We start from the raw sequence: 19,343 nt of genomic DNA on the forward strand, positions 1-19,343 counted from the left end.
AATGTAACCATTGCCACTGAACAATTAGTGTAGAAATTGTGGAATGGGAACCTAAATTTCCATGAAAACCTTCACTGAAAGCACAGTATATTTTTTTTAATGAAAAGAAATAGAATACAACTTTAAGCACAAAAGCAAATATCCACAGAGAATGAGAAAAGAAATCACAACAAATCACTCTATTTTCTTCATATGATGCAGGCATTATACATTTTTGCCCTCGTATTAGAATTCCCCTCCCCATGGTATTTTTCCGTAAGCATGCTATACTCAATTTCGTAGGTAGACTATGGTTGGCAAAGCAAGAGTAAACGGCACCATTTATGTTACTTGCTTGGAAAGACTGGAACCTTGAAGATTCGGGTCCCTGTCCTCTGAGCTCTCAGTTTACCAGAAGCACATTGAGCTGCCATTGAATTGGTCCCTGACTTACGTACAACAGAATGAAAGGCTGCCTGTTCAGGCTCCAGCCCCTTGGTGGGTTATAGATTAGGCCCTTGTGATCCACGGGGTTTTCATTGACTGTTTTTTAAAAGCAGGTCTCCAGGCCTTTCTGCCTGGTGCCTTTTAGTCTAGAAGCTCAGCTGAAACCTGTTCAGCATCCCGTATGTGTGTGTTAGGTGCTGTGGACTTGGTTCTGACTCACAGTAATCCTGTATAGAGTTTCTAAGGCTATAAATCTTTATGGGAGCAGAAAGCCTCATCTTTCTCCCATGGAGCGACTGATAGGATTGAACTGCTGACCTTGCGGATAACACTCCAGTGCTTACCCCCTACAAGGCCCCCAGCACTCCATAACAACATGCAGATAGTTGGTGATTACCCGTGAGATACCCTGTCTGGGAATTGAACCCAAGTCTTCTGCATGGAAGGCAAGAAATCTACCACTGTGCTCCCAGGGCTCCTTCTCACGTGGAAAGTCCTTACGTGAAAATATTCCCTCACTGACTCCTGGCTTTCGCTCTTCTCCTGGAATACTCTCTAGCTCCCAGTGAGGACCTACAGCTTACCCCATCTGCTTTGGGGTACATCTGATTCTTGTTGGAGCCCTTACCTGCCCTCATGAGGTGCAGAATCAACATATCTTTCCCTCTGAGCCACTAGGTGTCTGGTCAGGGAGGCAGATTTGTCCGTTTTTCAGCTGTCACCCCAAGGCTGGCCGGACAGCCGCCAGCTCCCACCCAGCCATGTGTCCCTCTCCTTTGAGCCTGCAGCTGTCCATAAAAGCCGTGCCTCCCAACTGGGCTGACCACAGAGTGTTTGGACTGAGAGCTGCCGAATGGAGGGACAGCAGCCCCTAACCATCCACTCATGAGTTTAAGGGCTGATGCTCCCCGACCCCCACGACCAAAAGACGAAGGCTCTGCCTTTTCCTGTGCCCAGCTCTTGTCTGGGGCTCCTTCCCAGCTGAGGATGGAGGAACCTCCACAGACAGATGCTGTGTGATGAGGCCACCCCACATGGCACTGATGGTTTCCATTAAAAAGGTGGAAGAATGGTGCTTTTTCTTCCTGTCAGCCTTTCAATCAAAACCTGAGGAGGGAGTGCTCTAGCCTACTCCTCGTGCAGTGTCCCTTGGACTGGTGAGGTTTGCACAAATGAGTGGAGTGTAAGGCCAGGATTCAAGGCGGGGTCAAGCCCTGGTGCTCCACTGCCTCTGGGGTCGGCGGAGCCAGGCTGAGGTAGTTGCCGGAGCCAGCACTTCCAAGGTGGGAGACGAGGGTGAGGCAGGGGCAGGGACAGGCGTCAGGTGGCCTGGACTTCTGAGCTTTTGGAGTTTGAAGGCCCCTCTAGGTCACCTGGCCTAAATCTCTGCATTTACAGATGGGGATCAAAAGCAGATACCTACCTCACAGTTGCTCCAAACCACCACTGCCATCGAGTATACCCTATTCATGGCGACCCCGCAGGTGTCAGAGTAGAACTGTGCTGTGTTGTGTTGTTAAGTACCGATACATTGATTCCAACTCATAATGAGAAAGTCTAGGGTTTCCGAGGAACAGCTGATGAGTTTGAACTGCAGACGTTGGAGTTAGCAGTCCAGTGCTTACTCTCCAGCACCACACCAGGCTTCCCTGTGCTCTGTACGATTGTTTCAGGTTTTCGTCTTTATTTTGTATTGTTAAGAACCAGCACAGCAGAATATACTTGGATTCAAGTTTCCACGTGTTCCCTTCAGTGGCTCCAGTGGTAGGCCACCTCTCACCCTCTGTTTCTAAATTGTTCTTCCCTCATTAGCATAAACTCATTGCCCCCCTGCGTTTCCCCGTGAAATCTTTAGACACGCTGTTGTCAATTTGATCCCATATCAAACTCAACTCCAATTCATTGCCATCAAGTCGATCCCAACTCATAGTAAACCTTATATAGGGTTTCGGAGTCTGTAACTCTTTATAGAAAGCCACACCTTTCTCCTACAAAGCAGCCGTTGAGTTTGAACTGTCGACCTTTTGGTCAGCAATCCAGTGCTCAAGGCATACATTCTTTACTAAGGAAGTTCAGACTATTGCTTGGTTTTATTTAAGAAGACTTAAGGGCATATTTTTGCTTTAAGGTTTAAAGATGATCTCGGGGGCCGTCATTTCAGGGTTCATGGCTCCAGGAATTGTAAAGCCCATGAGAATTTGAACGTTTCACCCCTCTTGGATCAGATTCTTCTATAAAATCTTTGGTCAAAATGTTCAGTAATGATAGCCGGACACCATCCAGTTCTGGTCTCATCACAAACAAGGCAATTAGCCACAAATCTCATATCCTCCTCCTCCTGATGCTCTTTTGAGGGCCCCATCGGGTTTTCAGTGACTGATTTTTCAAAAGTAGATCGCCAGGATTTTATTTTGAGGCACCTCTAGGTAGACTTAAACGTCCACCTTTTGGTTAGCAGCTAAGTGATTCACCATTTACACCAGCCAGGGACGACTCCCTGCTCAAACGCGGACTTTATTGGAAAGATGGAGAGACATTCTTTCATATAAATCAGAAGACTCCATGAAGTTGCCTAGGGCTGCCCCTGAGCCGCCTGGAACCAGGATACTTCTCTGCAAGGTCAGCTCTAGTTCCCCCTCTATCCTGCCCTCCCTAGCAGCCCAGCACTCTAAATGCTTGTTGAGAGAAACCTACAAGAAGAGCCAAACAGTCATGAAGGCAGGGGCTGAACCTGGAAAAGGTGCCCTTGTTCACTACCTGACCTCTCACCTAGTATCCATGTGTGCACATGTGCGTGAACACGTGGTCTGCTGAGCACCTACTTTGGACCAGGAGCATCCATTCATTGCCTCAGATCAGGTGGCGAGATCGCAGGGTCCGAGTCTAGACCTTGCTCTTTACTCCCTTCTTCTCCCTATGAGCATTTACGAGTCGCTCACCTGCCCCACGCACTAGGCTCGCTTCTGATGAGGTAGGGATGAAATGCTATCCCTGTACTTCAGCACGTTCACTAATGCCCAGTTTCCAACTTGGGGACCCTGGAACAATCAGCCTCAGCACCCAGGCGATCTCTAAATTTTGCCCCCCCTCCCCTTTGAGCATCAGGGACAGTCTCTAAGCTGTGCGCCCCCCTCCCCCCACCAATATCAAGATGACAGTCAACTCAGCAGAGAAACGCCTTTGTCCCTCTTGGTCAGGTGCCTCAGGCAGGGGCCTTGCATATGTATGCACCTCGGAATGACTGCCCTTGGATTTGCATCCAGAGGCAAGTACCCTGTTTGTCTTCCCTCCTCCATGGACTCCCCTCCCTGTCGGTCACTAGACCGCTGGTATCTGCCATGCTTGAGGAAAGACGTTGTGCCCACTAGGTTCCTAAACACTGCTCAGTGGCGCCCCCTCATGTGCTCCCAGAGTGTGTTCTGTGCTGCTGCTTCTGCAAGGCTGTTTGCTGCTAGGCTGGCGGCAGCCCCCTGCTGGAAGCTGAATTCCCACGCCTGCCCCTGCCCCTGCCCCTGCCCCTGCCCCTGCCCCTGCCCACAGCTGGCTGTGCGTGTGGACCTCCCAGCTGCTGACACAGATCCCCCCTGTGAAGGGTCAAAGGGTGGCCAGGGTGCAGCTGTGGGAGGACCCCTCCCCCATTCCCATCCTAGGAGAAATGGGAGTGCGCCCCAGAACCAGCTGCCTTCACCCCAGCATGGGCAGTCAGGGCAAACCTTAGGCAGCCCCTCATTTAGAAGGAAGGGGCCCCCAGGACCCTTCTTCTAGGAAACTCATCCTCTCTCCTGCCAGCGTTTCCTGCAAGTCAAATCTGTCCACACTGGGAAACTGCAAGTCGTTTACATGGGGAATGTCAGCTGCCCACACATGAAAATAGACACATCATTAGACCCTAAGTACTGGAGTCTGGAGATAGAGCCCTCTGTCTCCTGGGCTGACCTTTTGTTCACTGACAAAACCACTGCTAATGAGCTGAACTCCTCTTGGGATGTTTTCAGACTTTGAAGCGGAACATATGTTGGACATCAGCCTGTGTGTGTATGTGGGGTGGGTGGGGGTGGGCACAAGAGCAAGGCCCCGCAGCCTTTGCCAAAACAGAGTCCAGCACACCTCGTTATCGACGTCTCTCTCACCGCATGGGCCTCAAACCTGGGCTGACTCCCCACGGCCAAGCCCCACTCGCCCGCAACGCCATCTCAGAAGGAATATGACATCCTTGAAGGACACGGTGTGCTCCGGTCAGCTGCCCAGCCTTGAATCCCGTATTCGCTCTCATACCAGACGTGGAACCTTGGACAAGTGACTTATTCCTCAGAGCCTCTTTCTGCGTCAGTGACATGAGGGTCATATTAACAAAGTCTACCTTGAGAGGGATCAAAGAGACATGCACAGGTGAAGCTCCCAGGCCTGGCAGGAAATGACAGGAGACAGAGGACACTTGTCACTGGGAGGTGGGGTTGGGTGGAAGGTCATCTTGGATGAGGTTGTAGCTGAAGCAGGCCTAAACTGGGTGGTTTGGGACATACTGCGATGGGGTGGGAAGGGTTCCCTCCCTTGTTGTTGTTAAGTGCTGCTGGGTCGATTCTAACCCATAGCGACCCTGTATAGGGTTTCTGAGGAGCAGCTGGTGAGCTTGAACCACCAACCTTGCAGTTCAAATGACTTTGCAGTCTGGTGCATTAACCCACAGCACCACACCAGGACTGAAAAAGGCCCCAAAACTACAAAGCTGGCAATGTACCCAGGAAATAGTGAGCTTGGGCCAGAGTATCCAGGAGGCATGTAAGGAAGAATGTTGGGGGCTAGCCAAACACTAAGACCTTAGACTTGATCCTGTAGGTGATGGGGACTATTTATGGTATAGAGAGACAACTTTGGAGACCATGGCGTTAAATGCAAGAGCAAATGGGTAGCAAAGGTCTATGAGAGACTAGTCCAATGAAAGACGAGAATTCTTGAAACTAGGGCAGTGAGGTGGGATGGAGTAGTGGGCTGGGTGGGGGACACTCAGTTAAGGTCAGTGTGTGTGTGCTCCCATCTGTGAAATGAAGCCAAGCTGGTGTGATACAGGAAAGCAATGTTCTTCCCATTGAGCTAGCTCATAGCTCATATCCATTCCCTTCCCCTCAGGCCTGCTATGGAGCAAGAAGCCCTCATGGGTTCTGATCCTGGTTCTGCATGGACCTTGCCGCAGGAACTCAGTTTCCCCATCTGTGGAATGAGTGGGTTGGATCAGGCAAACCCTGAAGGGTCTTCCTGAGGAAGCCCTCTGTGTCTTCTACCTGCTCCCTCCTGTGTCCTGAATCTCCAAATAAGTGTAGCACATGTGTTTCCAGAAGGTTCCAAGAGTGACACCAATGACGCTGGCTTCAGAACTATTGCCTGCTAGTGGGGAGATGTGCGTTGGAGGGAGACGAGGTCGAAGGAGGCTTTCATGGCTTCTCAGTCATGCTCCATCCTTCTGTGTCTCCAAGGACACAAGCCATTACCCACTCTGACATTGTGAAACAACAAAACAGACTGATGTAAGGAGATGCTTTGGGAACAAGGACCATACACAGCTGGAATTTCTCCCAACCGAGCAAGATGTGGGGGAGGGATGAGGGAGGGAGGGAAGCAGGTGCAGCCAGCCTCGACCCTTGGGGGTCATCTTCAGGGCTGATGACTCAGGCTGTGGCTCCAGAGGAGCGCTGACTCACCGGGCCTCGGTGCGCCCTGCCAGCCTTTCCTGCTGAGGTCCATTCTTTGGTTAAGTCTGGTAACTGAGCAGCAACGCCCTGCTGCCCCATGCTAACTCCAGCCTCCAGGCCTTTGCCCTCCACCTGCGTAAACCCACCTCTTCTTTCAGCTCCTGCGCTGTCCGACCTTTCCAAAGCTCCTTCGCTCCTTCCCAAACTGAGGTCTCATTTACCCCCTCACCTGTCACTGCAAAGGCTGCACCTGATACTCATTCCAGGTGGGTCCTGCTGGCCTGCTCACTCTGAGGACCAGGCTGCACGGTGGAGCCACCATCCTGCCGAGACTCGATGGTGCCACCTAGTGTACAGATGCTGGGCTTTCCTTGCTGCTTGTCCCACCAAGGCAGAGCTAACTGGGCTTGGAGTGGGTCTGTCCTTGTTCTTCATCCTTCCCTCCCTCTGCAAAGTGATGAAGTATCAGATTACCTGACAGGCAAGGTAATTATGGGCTTACTTGTGCTTACTTACTAATAAGCAGTAAACAGTTTCACCTGGGCGGTAAGTGAGCCCGTGTTTACCTTACGTATTGCGAAATCCCCATGGTGCTGAGCATCCATCGTGGTGGCTTTGTACCTGTGGACATTGAGTAAGGCCCCGCTCTGTCCCATCCCTTGCCTGAAACGTCCAGGAGTACTCCTGCTTCAGGGTAGACACAGAGGGAGGAGAGAAGCATTGGGCAACCGCAGCACCAGCCTTGGAGAACCTTAGTCCCCAAGTCACCCCAAACACACGTGCACTCTAAATCCGCTATTGTACAAACACAGCTCCAGGTCAGCTCCTCCCACAGTCCCTGCTGGGAAGGACAGCGCTGGCCACAATAGCCCTTCTGGGGGTTCCAAGTCTGCTGTGAGCCTTTCTGCCTGGTGATGCCCACCTGGCCTACAAGAAGCACCCCTACGTATCCCACCTTCACAGACCCCAGGGACCAGAGGAGTGAGCCTGCAGGACAGGGTTCTAGAATGGACCAAGCTCTCCTGCCTTCAAAGGCCCTGAGTACAGCCTGCATTGGTCAGACCGTGGCTGCCTGGGATCTAAAGTCCCTCCACTCCCAGCTCTTGCCCCCTCTCTTTCTTTTTGGCCTCTCTTTGAAATGGGCTTCTCTGAACTGGTAGAACTATTGGTGGCACAACGGTTAAGCACTCGGCTACCAACTGAAAGGTCGCTAGTTCAAACCCAGCAGCTGCTCCTCAGGAGACTGCTATGGCAGTCTGTTTCTGTAAAGTTTCACAGCCTTGCAAACCCTGTGGGGCTTTGTCCCCTAGGATCGTCTTCAGTTGGAATCGAGTCGACAGGCTTGGTTTGTCTCTGAATGGGGGCAGGAACCCCAGTACCTTGCAGCTCCATGGATGCCAGGAGCAAATGTGGCCCAGCTGGCCCACCATCCTGAGTAACGGCTCCATCTCTGGTAGGTTTGGGATTCCGCTCCAGATGTTAAACTGGCCAGTAGTACCTTATTCCTTCATATTGGCCATAGGTGTCGCTGCGTGGAATCACTTGAAAGGACATTTGGTTGCAGTCGCTTAATTTCTTCATGTTGAGCCTGACTGGTCATTGAATCAAACACATAATTATCTTCTTGTTAGCCCCACTTTAGGGCTGGGACTATGGTCAGCGTCCCCAGAGCCTGCTGCCAGCCCCAGAGTGGTATGACTTCATGCATACAGCTGGTCACCTCAAGGCCCTGGACGGCCCCTCCCATCTGCTTAGGAGGAAGCAGAACGTTGTCCACCCTCGGGTGGAAGGCCGTGAGGATTAGACCTGAGGCTAAATTTCACTTTCTTGCTGACTTCATCTTCCCCAAAGCATTTTCCAGAAGACTCCATCCTAATCTCTCCCTTCTGTGGGCCCTGGGCCCATGGGCCTCAGCCACATCATCCTTCATGTAGATTCAGACCTCAGTGGCTGGTTTTCACACCGGGCTCTGCAGATCCCTCAGGGACCTCCTAACAGGAATGAGGAGAAGGTGAGACGGGTACACTGGTGGTTCTGACAGCCACCACCTCCACCCAGAACACTCATTCGAGTGCACAAAGCCTAGACTGAAATCCCCTCTCTGCCACTTACTGGCTGTGTGACCTTGAATGAATGACTTAACTTCTCTGAGCCTCAGTCTCCACATCTGAAAAATATGCATCTTAATAAACCAAACCAAACAGCAGCAGTAACCAGAAGCTCTGGTGGTGCTAGGGACGTCATTGTTGATGTCAAATGCATCTTTGCTGAAAGTTGTTAAGTGCCATCGAGTCAGTTCCCACTCATAGTGTCTCTGAGGAGCAGCTGGTGGATTTGAACTGCGGACCTTGTGGTTCCAAGTGCAGTGCTGATCCTACAGCGCCACACCAGGAATCCTTTATTAGGATGGTGATGTACTGTGGAGTTGGTTCTGACTCTTAGTGACCCTGTAGAGGGTTTCCAAGGCTAGAAATCTTTCCTGGAGCAGAAAGCCTCATCTCTCACCCATGGAGTGACTGATAGTTTTGAACTGTTGACCTCAAGGTTAGCAGCCCAACTCGTTGCCACTATGCTACCAGAGGAAACCAAAAATACAATTGCCTCTGAGTCAATTCCGACTCATTGCAGTCACATGTGTGCGCAGAGTGGAACTGAACTTAAGGAAGTCATGGCTATGATCTTTTGGATCACAGACCTTTCTTCTGAGATGCCTTTGGATGGTTTTGAACTGCCATCCCAGCACATAACCATTTGAGCCAAACAAGGATCTTTATAGTGCGTAAATCACTCATATCTTACTAGGAAGAAGTACTTTGAGTTCATGGACCACACCGGTTTCATTCCCATCCCTGTCTGTTCCCATCATCAGTCTGGGCCCCCCGGTGTAAGCAGGGTTTCTCCCCGGGAGAGTGAAGGCAGAGCCCTATCAGAGTGCAGGCAATGAAGGTTCCTCTTCTGAAGGTCCCAGAAATGGCTCTGTATTCCTCATGGCCTACCCACCTAGTAAACTTACACCAGGGTTCAAAGTCACATTTGGTTTTTTGTTTTAATGTTTTAAATTTTGTTCTGCATTTTCTCTTGTGAATTGATGGACAGTTTCCATGGCAGACCCTCAGTTGGACATTCCACACGTCATAGACTCCTTTCCATCTCCATGTGACAGCCCTGTTCCACTTCCTCCCTGCGATTCTTATTTCCAGACCTCCTTCTTTCCCAACCCTTCTGCGCTTTGTCCTTGGGCAAATGCTACCATTTTGATCTCGAATGGTTAACAGTTCTATGGCGTGTGTACCTCACTAGTGTTGCTGTGCCTCCTATAGACTGTGTATGGTTTGGCTGATAATTGAGCCAGTCTCTCAAAGTCACCTTTGAACGCCAGGTCCAGCGTGCCGTACTGGCGTGGCTCATTCATCAGCAGACACATGGGGAGCACCAGGTCTGTGTCCTGGACGGATTCTTCCAACGCCCCAGCCATCAGCTGTCCTTGAGAAGCATGTTCAGGCTGCCAATTGTTTGTCCATGGCCTTGGATTTGTTTTTCTACTTGACTGCTCTAAAGTAGCCAGGGGCTATTGATTCTCAAGAGACCCAGCTGTCAGAATTCCCAAGACAGTTTCCCAAGTCTTGGAAGCAAAATACCACTAAATCTCCAAGGGCATTTGAAGTATCTCCAGAGCGGGTCCTTCCTGTTACAGATGAGGAGAGGGTTGAGGATGGGCCAGAGCTCAGGGTTTCTGTCTCCTGGTCCCATGCTCCTCCTGCTCATTAGCAGATTTTCTGCAAAAGGGTCTGTCGCTGCTCCAGAGAAATGGCATTTCAACAAGCTCCGCCATCAAGTTTGTCCTTCTGGGGAGGGGGGAGGTCGCCACCATCAGTATCGCCCCTTGGATCAGCACCCACAATAGCACATCCGTCATCTCAGGAAATGTACTGGAACCTGCTGCCTGGTGCACAGTTTCTCTCCATTCCTGTCCCCAGAGGCTGGGAGAACCACCATAGGGGAGACTGGGAAAGAAACAAGGAAGGACTTAGGGCCATGGGCACTAGAACCATGGGGAACAGAAAATAAGCCCCTGATTTCATTCACCAGGGAAGGGACCCACCCCATACACCATCACTGTGCCCCCTGTCCCCGGCACAGATATCACCCCTGTGGACCTCACAGAGAAACCCACTGTGAATCCCATTTCAGTGCTGAGAAGGCACAACCAGCCTTTTGGATTTCAGCATCCTTTGGGGGAAAAGACATATCTACTCCCTGTCTTCCTGAGCCTACTCCCAGCAATTTTCTCAATTATCCCTGTAATTTATTAAAAACCCACTTCACGGCCCAGCTGGTGACTCAGCCCAGTGAACATCTGTCCAGAGGGTGGATGGTTGTGGGTTAGGTAGGCATGGAGGACAGGGTTCTGCCAGCACCTCTGCCCCCCAAAAGCTGGGTAAAACAGGCCAAGACCAAACCGACTGCCCTCGAGTTGATTCCTGCTCATGGCGACCCTATAGAACAGAAAAGAACTACCCATAGGGTTTCCAAGGCTGTTGTCTTTACGAGAGCAGACTGCCACAGCTTTCTTTGGGTTCGAACTGCCGACCTTTTGGCTAGCAGCAGAGTGCTTAACCTCTGCATCACTGAGTAGGACTCAGACTTCCTGGATACTCAGCCCAGCAGCTTGACCTGGACGGTGACCAGGACAACAGCAGTGAGGTTTATCTTGTGCAGATAATAGGCTTGGTATCGGGCCACATGCTTTAAAGAATCCTTCCATTTGGCCAGGGAGAACCCGCCATTCCTGGTAACAGTGAAGCTGAGCAGCGAAGACCAAGGTCGCCCTGCTACAAATAGCAAAGCTGGGATTTGAACTCCGGTCTCAGAGCCAGGTGACCTTCATGTGGTCACACAGCCTGTGAGTGGCAGAGACAGAAGTCTGTCCCTAAACCCCGGCTCCCTCATCACCCTCCTGCCCAGCCACCTCCTTGCACCAATAAATAGTGTGGGTACACCCACACCTCAGGGGCAGTGTATCCAGTACCCAGCCACCTTCCTTCTCACTGACCACTCCCCTTCTCTGTCCAGTCCCCGGTGTTCGTCGCCCAAGTTGACCGAGACCTGGTCTCCCAGACAGAAGAGAAACTCCTTCAGAGCCCCTGCAAAGAGCTCTTCTCCGCGTGTGCGCAGTAAGTGCCTGCCCACTCACCTGACCCACTGACCCAGAGCCCTCCACACTGGCCACCCTGGGCCCAGCTAAGCCAAAGCTGCTTGTCCATGTCTCACAAAGGGAAAATGTACAGGGGCGTGGGGAGGAACTCCAAAGAAACCGTCTGTTTGAAAGGCTTTTGGGACTCCCCAGGCAGTGAGACAAGGCACAGGTCTTGGAGGTTTGGAAACCCTTCCCGGTCCCCCGACCCCACCAGTGACCTGAGTGGGCAGCCTTCAGCCCCACAGCCCATCTTGTCTGCAAGTGCTGGCGCAGGACCCAATGAGCTTGAGAGAACACTGTAGTTGGGGGGCCTACACACCCTGACTAAGCCTCCCCCACATTCACACATTCAAATGCCCACACCCCTTCTTCTTTTTGGGGATCCTTTCCCCTTCTGCCCAGAGCACTGTGGTTTCCCATTGCTCTTGGGTTGAGACCACAATCCCCACTGTAACCTGTGATGCTGGGTGGGGCCCAGCCCCCCCCAACCGTTTCGTTGGCCCTCCAGGCCCATGTGACTCCCTCGACCTGCCCCCCACCCTGCGTGCCCCCACTCCTCTCCACGCCCCTCTCTGGGCCCAACCCCTCTCCTGCACCTAGTCTTTGTTCTTCCAAAGACAGCTGAGACCCCAGACATCATCTAACCCTACTTCATGATGCCCCACCTGTGTGGGTTAAGGGGGCTGTCTCCCCATGGTGGTGTCAGCATCAAGCCTATCGCTGTGTCCCGGGCCTCCAACATCCTTGTTGCCATGGGATTGAGTCCAACTCCTAGAGACTCTAGAAGAGAGGAGAGCTGCCCCCTAGAGCTGCTCCCCCCGAGTGGCTAGTGGGTTTGAACTGCAGACCTTTAGGTTAGCAGCCAAGTGGGTAACTACTGTGCCACCAGGAATGCTGCCCAACACATGTTGTTGTTGTTGTGTTGTGCCATCGAGTCGGTCCTGACCCATAGCAACCCTGTATAGGGTTTCCAGGGAGCAGCTGGTGGGTTTGAACCGCCGACCTTGTGGTTAGCAGTCCAGTTCTTACCCTACTGCTCCACACCAGGAGTCTTGCCCAACACATAATAGGTGCTTAGCAAGGAATTCTGGTAGCGTAGTGGTTACGAATCGGGCTGCGAACCTTAAGGTCAGCGGTTCGAAACTACCAGCCGCTCCGCGGGAGAAAGATGAGGCTTTCTACTCCCGTAAAGATTTACACCCTTGGAAACCCTGTACAGGGTCACTATGGGTTGGAACCGACTCGATGGCACTTAACAACAACAACAACAACAGTGAGTGTGCATGGACTCATATCACATGTCTCCCACAACCTTTGGTAGAATACAGGACAATATCTCACTCCTGACCTGAGACACCTGTGTGGTTGCATTTCCGGAGCCTGGACATGGCTGAGGCCACGAGCAGGTCCTGCCAGATGTAGCTCTGCCTGTGTGCTTGGAGAGCAGGGTTATAAAATGTCATCTGTTTGTTCCTTCTGAGCTAGATCTGTCCACGACTACCTACGAGGAGAACCATTCCACCGCTACCTGGACAGCATGTATTTCGACCGCTTTCTCCAGTGGAAATGGTTAGAAAGGTGAGCACCTTGGGGCCCAGGCACCTGTGTGCATGAGCATGGGGCACGGTCCTTCTATGTGAGAGCAGGTAAGAATCCCTCACCTCTCAGTAACTCCTGGTGAAAAGAATGAAACTCCTCCAGTACGTTCTGTGTGTTTTTCCAGAAGGTTCTGATGAAACCAACCACACGCACACATACTCACACACAACAAGTGTGTTCACAGGGTCACTCACTGTGGAAATTCTTTCTCCACCAGCCAGGAGCACAGCCAGCAGTGCGCCCCCGCCCCCTGCCCCGCCTCTCTGAGCCCATCCTTAGGGCCCGCTTCCCCTCAGGGGCTCCACAGGGCGCTGCCCACCAGTCCACTGGGTCTCTGCATCCACGTGGTTCTCTCTTGAGCCCCACTGCATCTAGACTTGTCCCCTGACCCTGCAGAGGGGCCTGGCTCTGAGGTACAGGCAGGTTGGGGGCTGGTTGCACATCTGCCTTTGTTTAACCCACACCCCTCATGGTGGGTATAGAGGGCAGTCTCTTCCTCCAGTAATTATGAGCTTTGTTCAGATACCTTTATGTACTTGTACATTCATAGACATCCCTAGCAGAGGGAATTCTGGGTCAGTGTTTTGTTATAAGTTGTCACTGACAGCCCCAACTCCTGGCAGCCTGTGCTTAGCAGCACCAAATGTTGCCGGGTCTTGTACCATCTTCAGGGGTGCATTTCTTATTGCACAAGAAAACACCTGCTCTGCAGCATTGATGAGGCTGCTCCTTTCTGACCAGGATGACCCTCTTGTTAACCTGTTGACCGCCACCCAGCACACAGACAACATGCCTCCGAGAAAGGTTTAACCCCAACGTCCTGCTCAGGGCTCCCGGTCTGAGTCCAGGTTCCCCCTCAATCCCAGGAACCTGGAAAGCAGCTGTTCATCATTCCACACTGTTTCCGTATCTGTAAAGTGGTAGGCTCATAGCTAGGATGAGCTGAGACAAGCTCAGCACGTGCCTACAACAAGGCGAGTCCTCATCCCCTGTCTGGCCCCAGGAGCTAACGTGTTGAGTGTCCTTGTTTCCGTTGTTACCTCAATCCTCAGCGTCAGTCTCATCACCATTCTCACCACAGCAGGTGATGACCCTGCTGGAGGCCCCATCTGCTCATTTTACCTCTTGAAGCCTCAGCCTTCCCATATGCAGAATGGAGCTATAGTAGGTCCATCTTCTGAGGCTGCTGTACAAGGTGCTGTGTGCAATGCGGTGGTCATAGATACCCCCAAGAGCCTTGTCCTTTATTCCTTCGAGTTCTGATGAGGACATTGGACCCTCACACAACCTCTGATAGAGACTTCGGAGCCATTATCATTATCTGCATTTTTCTGAAGACACTGAGCTCAAACAGAAAGGTTAATGTGTTGGTCCTGGGTCACACTGCAAGGGACTTGCAAGCCTGGAACCTCACCCAGCCCCCAACTCGGGTCTTTCACCCTTAGTCCACCCGGCTCTCCACTTCCAGTTGAATCCTTAAACTGTGGCCACTTAGGTTCATCTGACTGGTTGTACCAAGCCCATGAAAGAGAGAAATGGACATTTTTAATCTGTGCATTTTGCAAAGACGTTAGTCATTCACCTTTTTGAGGGGATTATGTTTTTTGAGCCGGGAGGGCAGACCCTGGCCTAGAAGTGCCGTAAAGCATGACACATCGCCTCCCTCAGTTTTTGGCCAACAGCTTGGCCTATAGGGACCATGCTGTTGAAATATTAAAGGGATTTTGTCTTAGTTTGGCATTATAATAAATCCTGGACCATAGGTTGGTTTTGAACCACAAGGTTGGCAGTTCAAACTCACCAGCCGTCCCTTGGAAACCCTGTCTGGGGTCACTATGAGTCAGAACCGATTCAATGGCACTTACCAACAGCACCATCAACATAATAAATATTGGATTGCTAACCCCAAGCTTGGCGGTTCAAATCCACCAACCACTCCTTAGAAACCCTGTACAGCAGGGGTGGAGAACGTCCAGCCCTTGGGCTGTATGTTGTTGAAATCATTTGGTCTGGCCCTGTCAAGGTAACTGCAGTTCCAGCTATCACATTTGTTGTTATTTAGTGCCGTCGAGACGGTTCTGACCCATGGCAGCCCTGTATAGGGTTTCCAAGAAGCTGCCCATGAGTTTGAACTGCCGACCTTGCAGCTCAAAGCAATCTTGCGTCCTAGTGCATTATCCTACAGTGCCACACCAGGACTCATATTTGTTGTTGTTAAGTGTCATCGAGTCAGTTCCAACCCCTAGCGACCCTGTATAGGGGTTCCAAGAAACAGCTAGTGAGCTTGAACCTCAGCCTTGCGGTTCAAGTAGCTCATTAACCCACAGCTCCACACCAAGACTCACTTTGTTGTTGTTATGTGCCGTGGAGTCGGATCCGACCCATAGCGACTCACTTTAGAGGTGAGTTAATTGTTTGACCAAATATAGCAGGCTAATTTTAAGTCGATAATTTTGTATTGTCCATGAATGATGTAAATTTTGGCCCAGAAAAATGGTTCCCCAGCCTTGCTCTTACAGGGTCTTTAGGGAGTCAGAACCGACTAAAAGACACTTAGAAACAACAAAGTTAACCAGGAAATTCCTGGGCAATTGTATTGCATTCCTTCCCCCTGCTGTTCAGGGTGTTAGTTCGCCTGGTGTTGTAAACTTTAGCTTAGACCCATCTTGTGGTCTTAAGGGCAGCTGGCCCCCAGCAGATGCTATGCTGATGGGAAATTCTTCAAGGGCGGCCGGGTGCTCCAGGCTGAAACGGGCTGTTGTGAAAGTGTGTGGAGGAGTTGGTTCCAACTCAGCCACCCTGTAGGCAGAGGAGAACTCAGTTTCCAAGGCTGTAATCTTCACAGCCTCAGGAACCCCATACAGGATCACTATGAGTCAGAACGACTCCATGGCACATAACTACCACCACCACCAATCTTTACAGAAGCAGACTGCCATACCTTTCTCTTGCAGAGGGGCAGGTAGGTTCGAACCATTGCCCTTCCGATTAGCAGATGAGTGCTTATACACTGTGCCACCAAGCAAAAAAAATACCCCAAACCATACCTGTTGTCATCAAGTTGATCCCAGCACATATTGGTCCCATAGGACGGAGTAGAACTGCCCCAGAGAGTTTCCAAGACTGCAAATCTTTACTGAAGGAGATGGTCCCCTCTGTCAACCAAGGAACGACTAGTAGGTTCGAACCCCCGACCTTTCAGTTAGCTGCTGAGCACTTAACCACTGCATCACCAGGGCTCCTTCAGTAAACGCCAGGGAAGAGATAAGCAAGCCCACTTTCTGGGATTTGGCACAGGCAACCCGAGAGGACCCCGGGATGCTAGGTCTCCATGGAAATCCAACGCATCTGATGGAACTGGTGGCAAGGAAGTTTTCCACGGAAGATTCACTCAAAAGTGGCTGACTTGTCTATTCAAGCTGGCCTAGTAATTTGGCCCAATTCAGTGTCCCGCTAACCCCTGGAGAACAGGATTTTTCACTTGTGTGCATTGGATGAGGAGTACTGGACAGTGTTTAGTTCTGTTGTACAAGGGGTATCTATGAGTCGGAACCAATTCAATAGCACCTAACAATAATAACTTAAAACCAGTCCTGGGGATCCAAGAGCCAATTTTTAAGACTGTGGTAAATAAGGGAGCTTCAGAAATTTTGTGGGAAATGCCCATTATCTTATTTTTTTAATGTTTTATTGTGAATTATGTGATAGTTTACATAGGAGAACATCAGTTTTACATTCATCCTATCGTATATCATTTCATTGCCATGGTTACAATCCCCTCCATGCATCATCAACCAACCAAAGGGTATATACCCTGCAAGCCTGCCCCCCGGTTGTCAGCACACAGCCCCTCTCCCTCTCTGGGTCTAGAGTCCCCAGCCACTCTATCTCTCCACATCATCGTCTCTGCCTCCATCTCTGGCATCACTGCTTCTCTGGGTGGGGTCCACTATCTTTTAAGTATTCCGTTTCTCCACTAACTTTTTGAAGTCTCTCTGTATATGTAACAAATCACTTACCTTTTCAACTGTCTTCACGTTACCTAATGTGTGATTCAGTGACATTAAGTATGCTTATCATGTTGTTCAACCACTAACACTAGCCATTTCTAAATTGTCTCTGTGCCTCCCTCCCTCGCACCCCTGGGTCCCCGTACACTTGCCTGTCCTACATCTTTCTTATAAGTAGAATTATACAATATCTGTCACTCAGTGTCATGCTTTCAGGCTTCATCCATGCTTCAGGCTGTATCAGGATTTCACTTCTCTACATGACCAAGAACCAATCACACATTGTAATCCAACAGGCCAGCAAGAAAAAATACAAACTATCTGAAACTAGGAGTCCTTTGCTGGGACTGAAATGACCACTTACTTATTAATTCTGGGAAGTACCATCCTGATCCTAGGTTTTGCTTAGATATGACAAATTGTTGTTGTTAAGTGCCTTCGAGTCAGTTCCGACTCATAGCGACCCTGTATAGGGTTTCTGGGGAGTGGCTGGTGAGCTTGAATCACCAACCTTGCAGTCCAGTGCATTAACCCTCCGCGCCACACCAGGTCTCCAACTTTGGTGAATTCCAATGAAGAGTCAGCAATACAAAGGAATTCTCACTTTGTGATCACCTCTTTAGTTGAGTAGGGATTTTGGAGCCCTAGGTCTATGGGGAAAGAGGTAATAAAGGGGCGTTGGGATGAAAGGAATCCTGGTGGATCTGTGGCTTAGGTGTCGACTGCACTCTGAGGGAGAAACACAAGGCTGTCTGTTACCGTAAAGACTTTATAGCCTCGGAAACCTGAAGACTCCACTTCTGTGCTATCCTGTAGTCAGACTCAACTTGATGGCAGTGGGTTCAGTTTGATTTTTGGCTTGGGTAGTGGAAAGGAACCCTGGTGGTGTGATTATTGTTAAATGCCATTGAGTTGGCTCTGACTCAGACTGACCCTGTGTAGGGTTTCCAAGGAGCAGCTGGTGGGCTTGAACTGATGACCTTGTAGTTTGCAGTCCGTTGCTGATCCTACAGCACCATACCAGGAGTCCCGGTGGTGCTTTTCTGCTAACTGAAAGGTCAGGGCTTCAAACCCACCAGCCACTGCAAAGGACAAAGATGTGGCAATCTCCTTCTGTAAAGCAGGCAGCCTTGGGAACCCTCCAGGTTCACTGAGAGTCAGAGCCAACTGAGTGGCAATGGGGTTTGGTGGTGGTGGAAACGCTGGGCACCAGCGGTCCAAGATTAGCAGGACAGACTTGAAGACGGTCAGCCTTTGCACCTAGCGAGGCCTCTTCTCCCGCTGGAGTAGTGTCAAGAGGGCAGCCAGGTGGGCTTTCTCAGGGCTGTGTTGGCCTGAGGCTGGAACACTTGCAGGAAGTGTGGCCCGTCCTGCCAGGCAGCCTGGTGCCGGTGTGGGGAAGCTGTGGTCGTCTTCATGCTCACCCTCTGTGGCTCCAGCTCTGAGGACAGCTTCCCCCTGGGCTTTGCCACATGATTTGCATTTGAGAGAGAGAAGGGAGCCACGGTAAAGTACAGCTCTGTACCTTCAGGCTTAGGTGTTTCTTATGCTTCACTTTTCTTCCTCTGAGCAAGCCAGAACTCTTGCTCTCCTGGCTTACAGGGATTTGTCATTGTTTTCTGGGGCTGCCATAACAAAATACCATAATGCTGATGACTTAAAACAACAGAAAGCTATTGTCTTACAGTTCTGGAGACCAGAAATCTCAAATCAAGATTTTGACAGGGTCATGGGCTTTCTGAAGGCCCTATGAGAGAAATGGTTCCTTCCTTTTCTTTTACTTCTGGTTTGCCCCAAATCCTAGATGCTTCAATCTCTCTCAATTTTCGCATGGTAGTCTTCTTGAATGTCTTGCAGGGCAGCTGTCTTGGGGGAGGCCCTTAAGGGTCTTCAAGTAATACAGGATTAATCTCTTCCGAGAGGGGTAGAAGAGCTTCTGTACTGATGTAGAACACGCATCGGAATTTAGGAGTTCAGTCCCCAGCTTCATCAGTTCTGCCCATACGTTCCCTTTCAATGGTGTGGTGCTATAGGATAAGCTGGAAGGTCAGTAGTTCAAACCCACTAGCCCTCCATGGAAGTCCTACACAGGGCTGTTATGAATCACAACAACAACACTCCTGCCCAATCAACACCCTCACTTTTGACAGCGTACACTCGGCAAAGTCGAGAATTCAGCCGCTTGCAGGATGACTGAACGCTGGGTTTGGTTTTTAGCAATCTCAGCTGCAGAGACAAGGATGTCTTTGAGCTCAGACATAGAAACCTTTCAAGTCATTTGTGAGCAGTTTCAGCTGGGCAGTTGAAGGCCTGCCCTCACTCTTTTCTTTCCCCATGTCTCCAGCCGAGTCAGGAGCAGCCCAACCATCTCATTTGTTTGTCAAAAACGCTCTGAGTTACCAAATACACGGTCACCTGACATCA

At 50.7% G+C, this 19,343-nt stretch overlaps 1 protein-coding gene across 1 annotated transcript in view; it reads left to right on the forward strand.

Annotated features, from left to right (window-relative positions):
- The window catches only part of GRK5 (G protein-coupled receptor kinase 5), a 262,097-nt gene that overhangs the window by 213,763 nt on the left and 28,991 nt on the right, over window positions 1-19,343 (forward strand). Inside the window, exons 5-6 of the mRNA XM_006831403.1 lie at window positions 11,187-11,287; window positions 12,796-12,888. Coding sequence (XP_006831466.1) covers window positions 11,187-11,287; window positions 12,796-12,888 — 194 coding nt within the window. The remainder of the gene's footprint in view (window positions 1-11,186; window positions 11,288-12,795; window positions 12,889-19,343) is intronic.

The sequence above is a fragment of the Chrysochloris asiatica genome, unplaced genomic scaffold, assembly GCF_000296735.1.
Source record: "Chrysochloris asiatica unplaced genomic scaffold, ChrAsi1.0 scaffold00003, whole genome shotgun sequence".
NCBI classification, from domain to species: Eukaryota; Metazoa; Chordata; class Mammalia; order Afrosoricida; family Chrysochloridae; genus Chrysochloris; species Chrysochloris asiatica.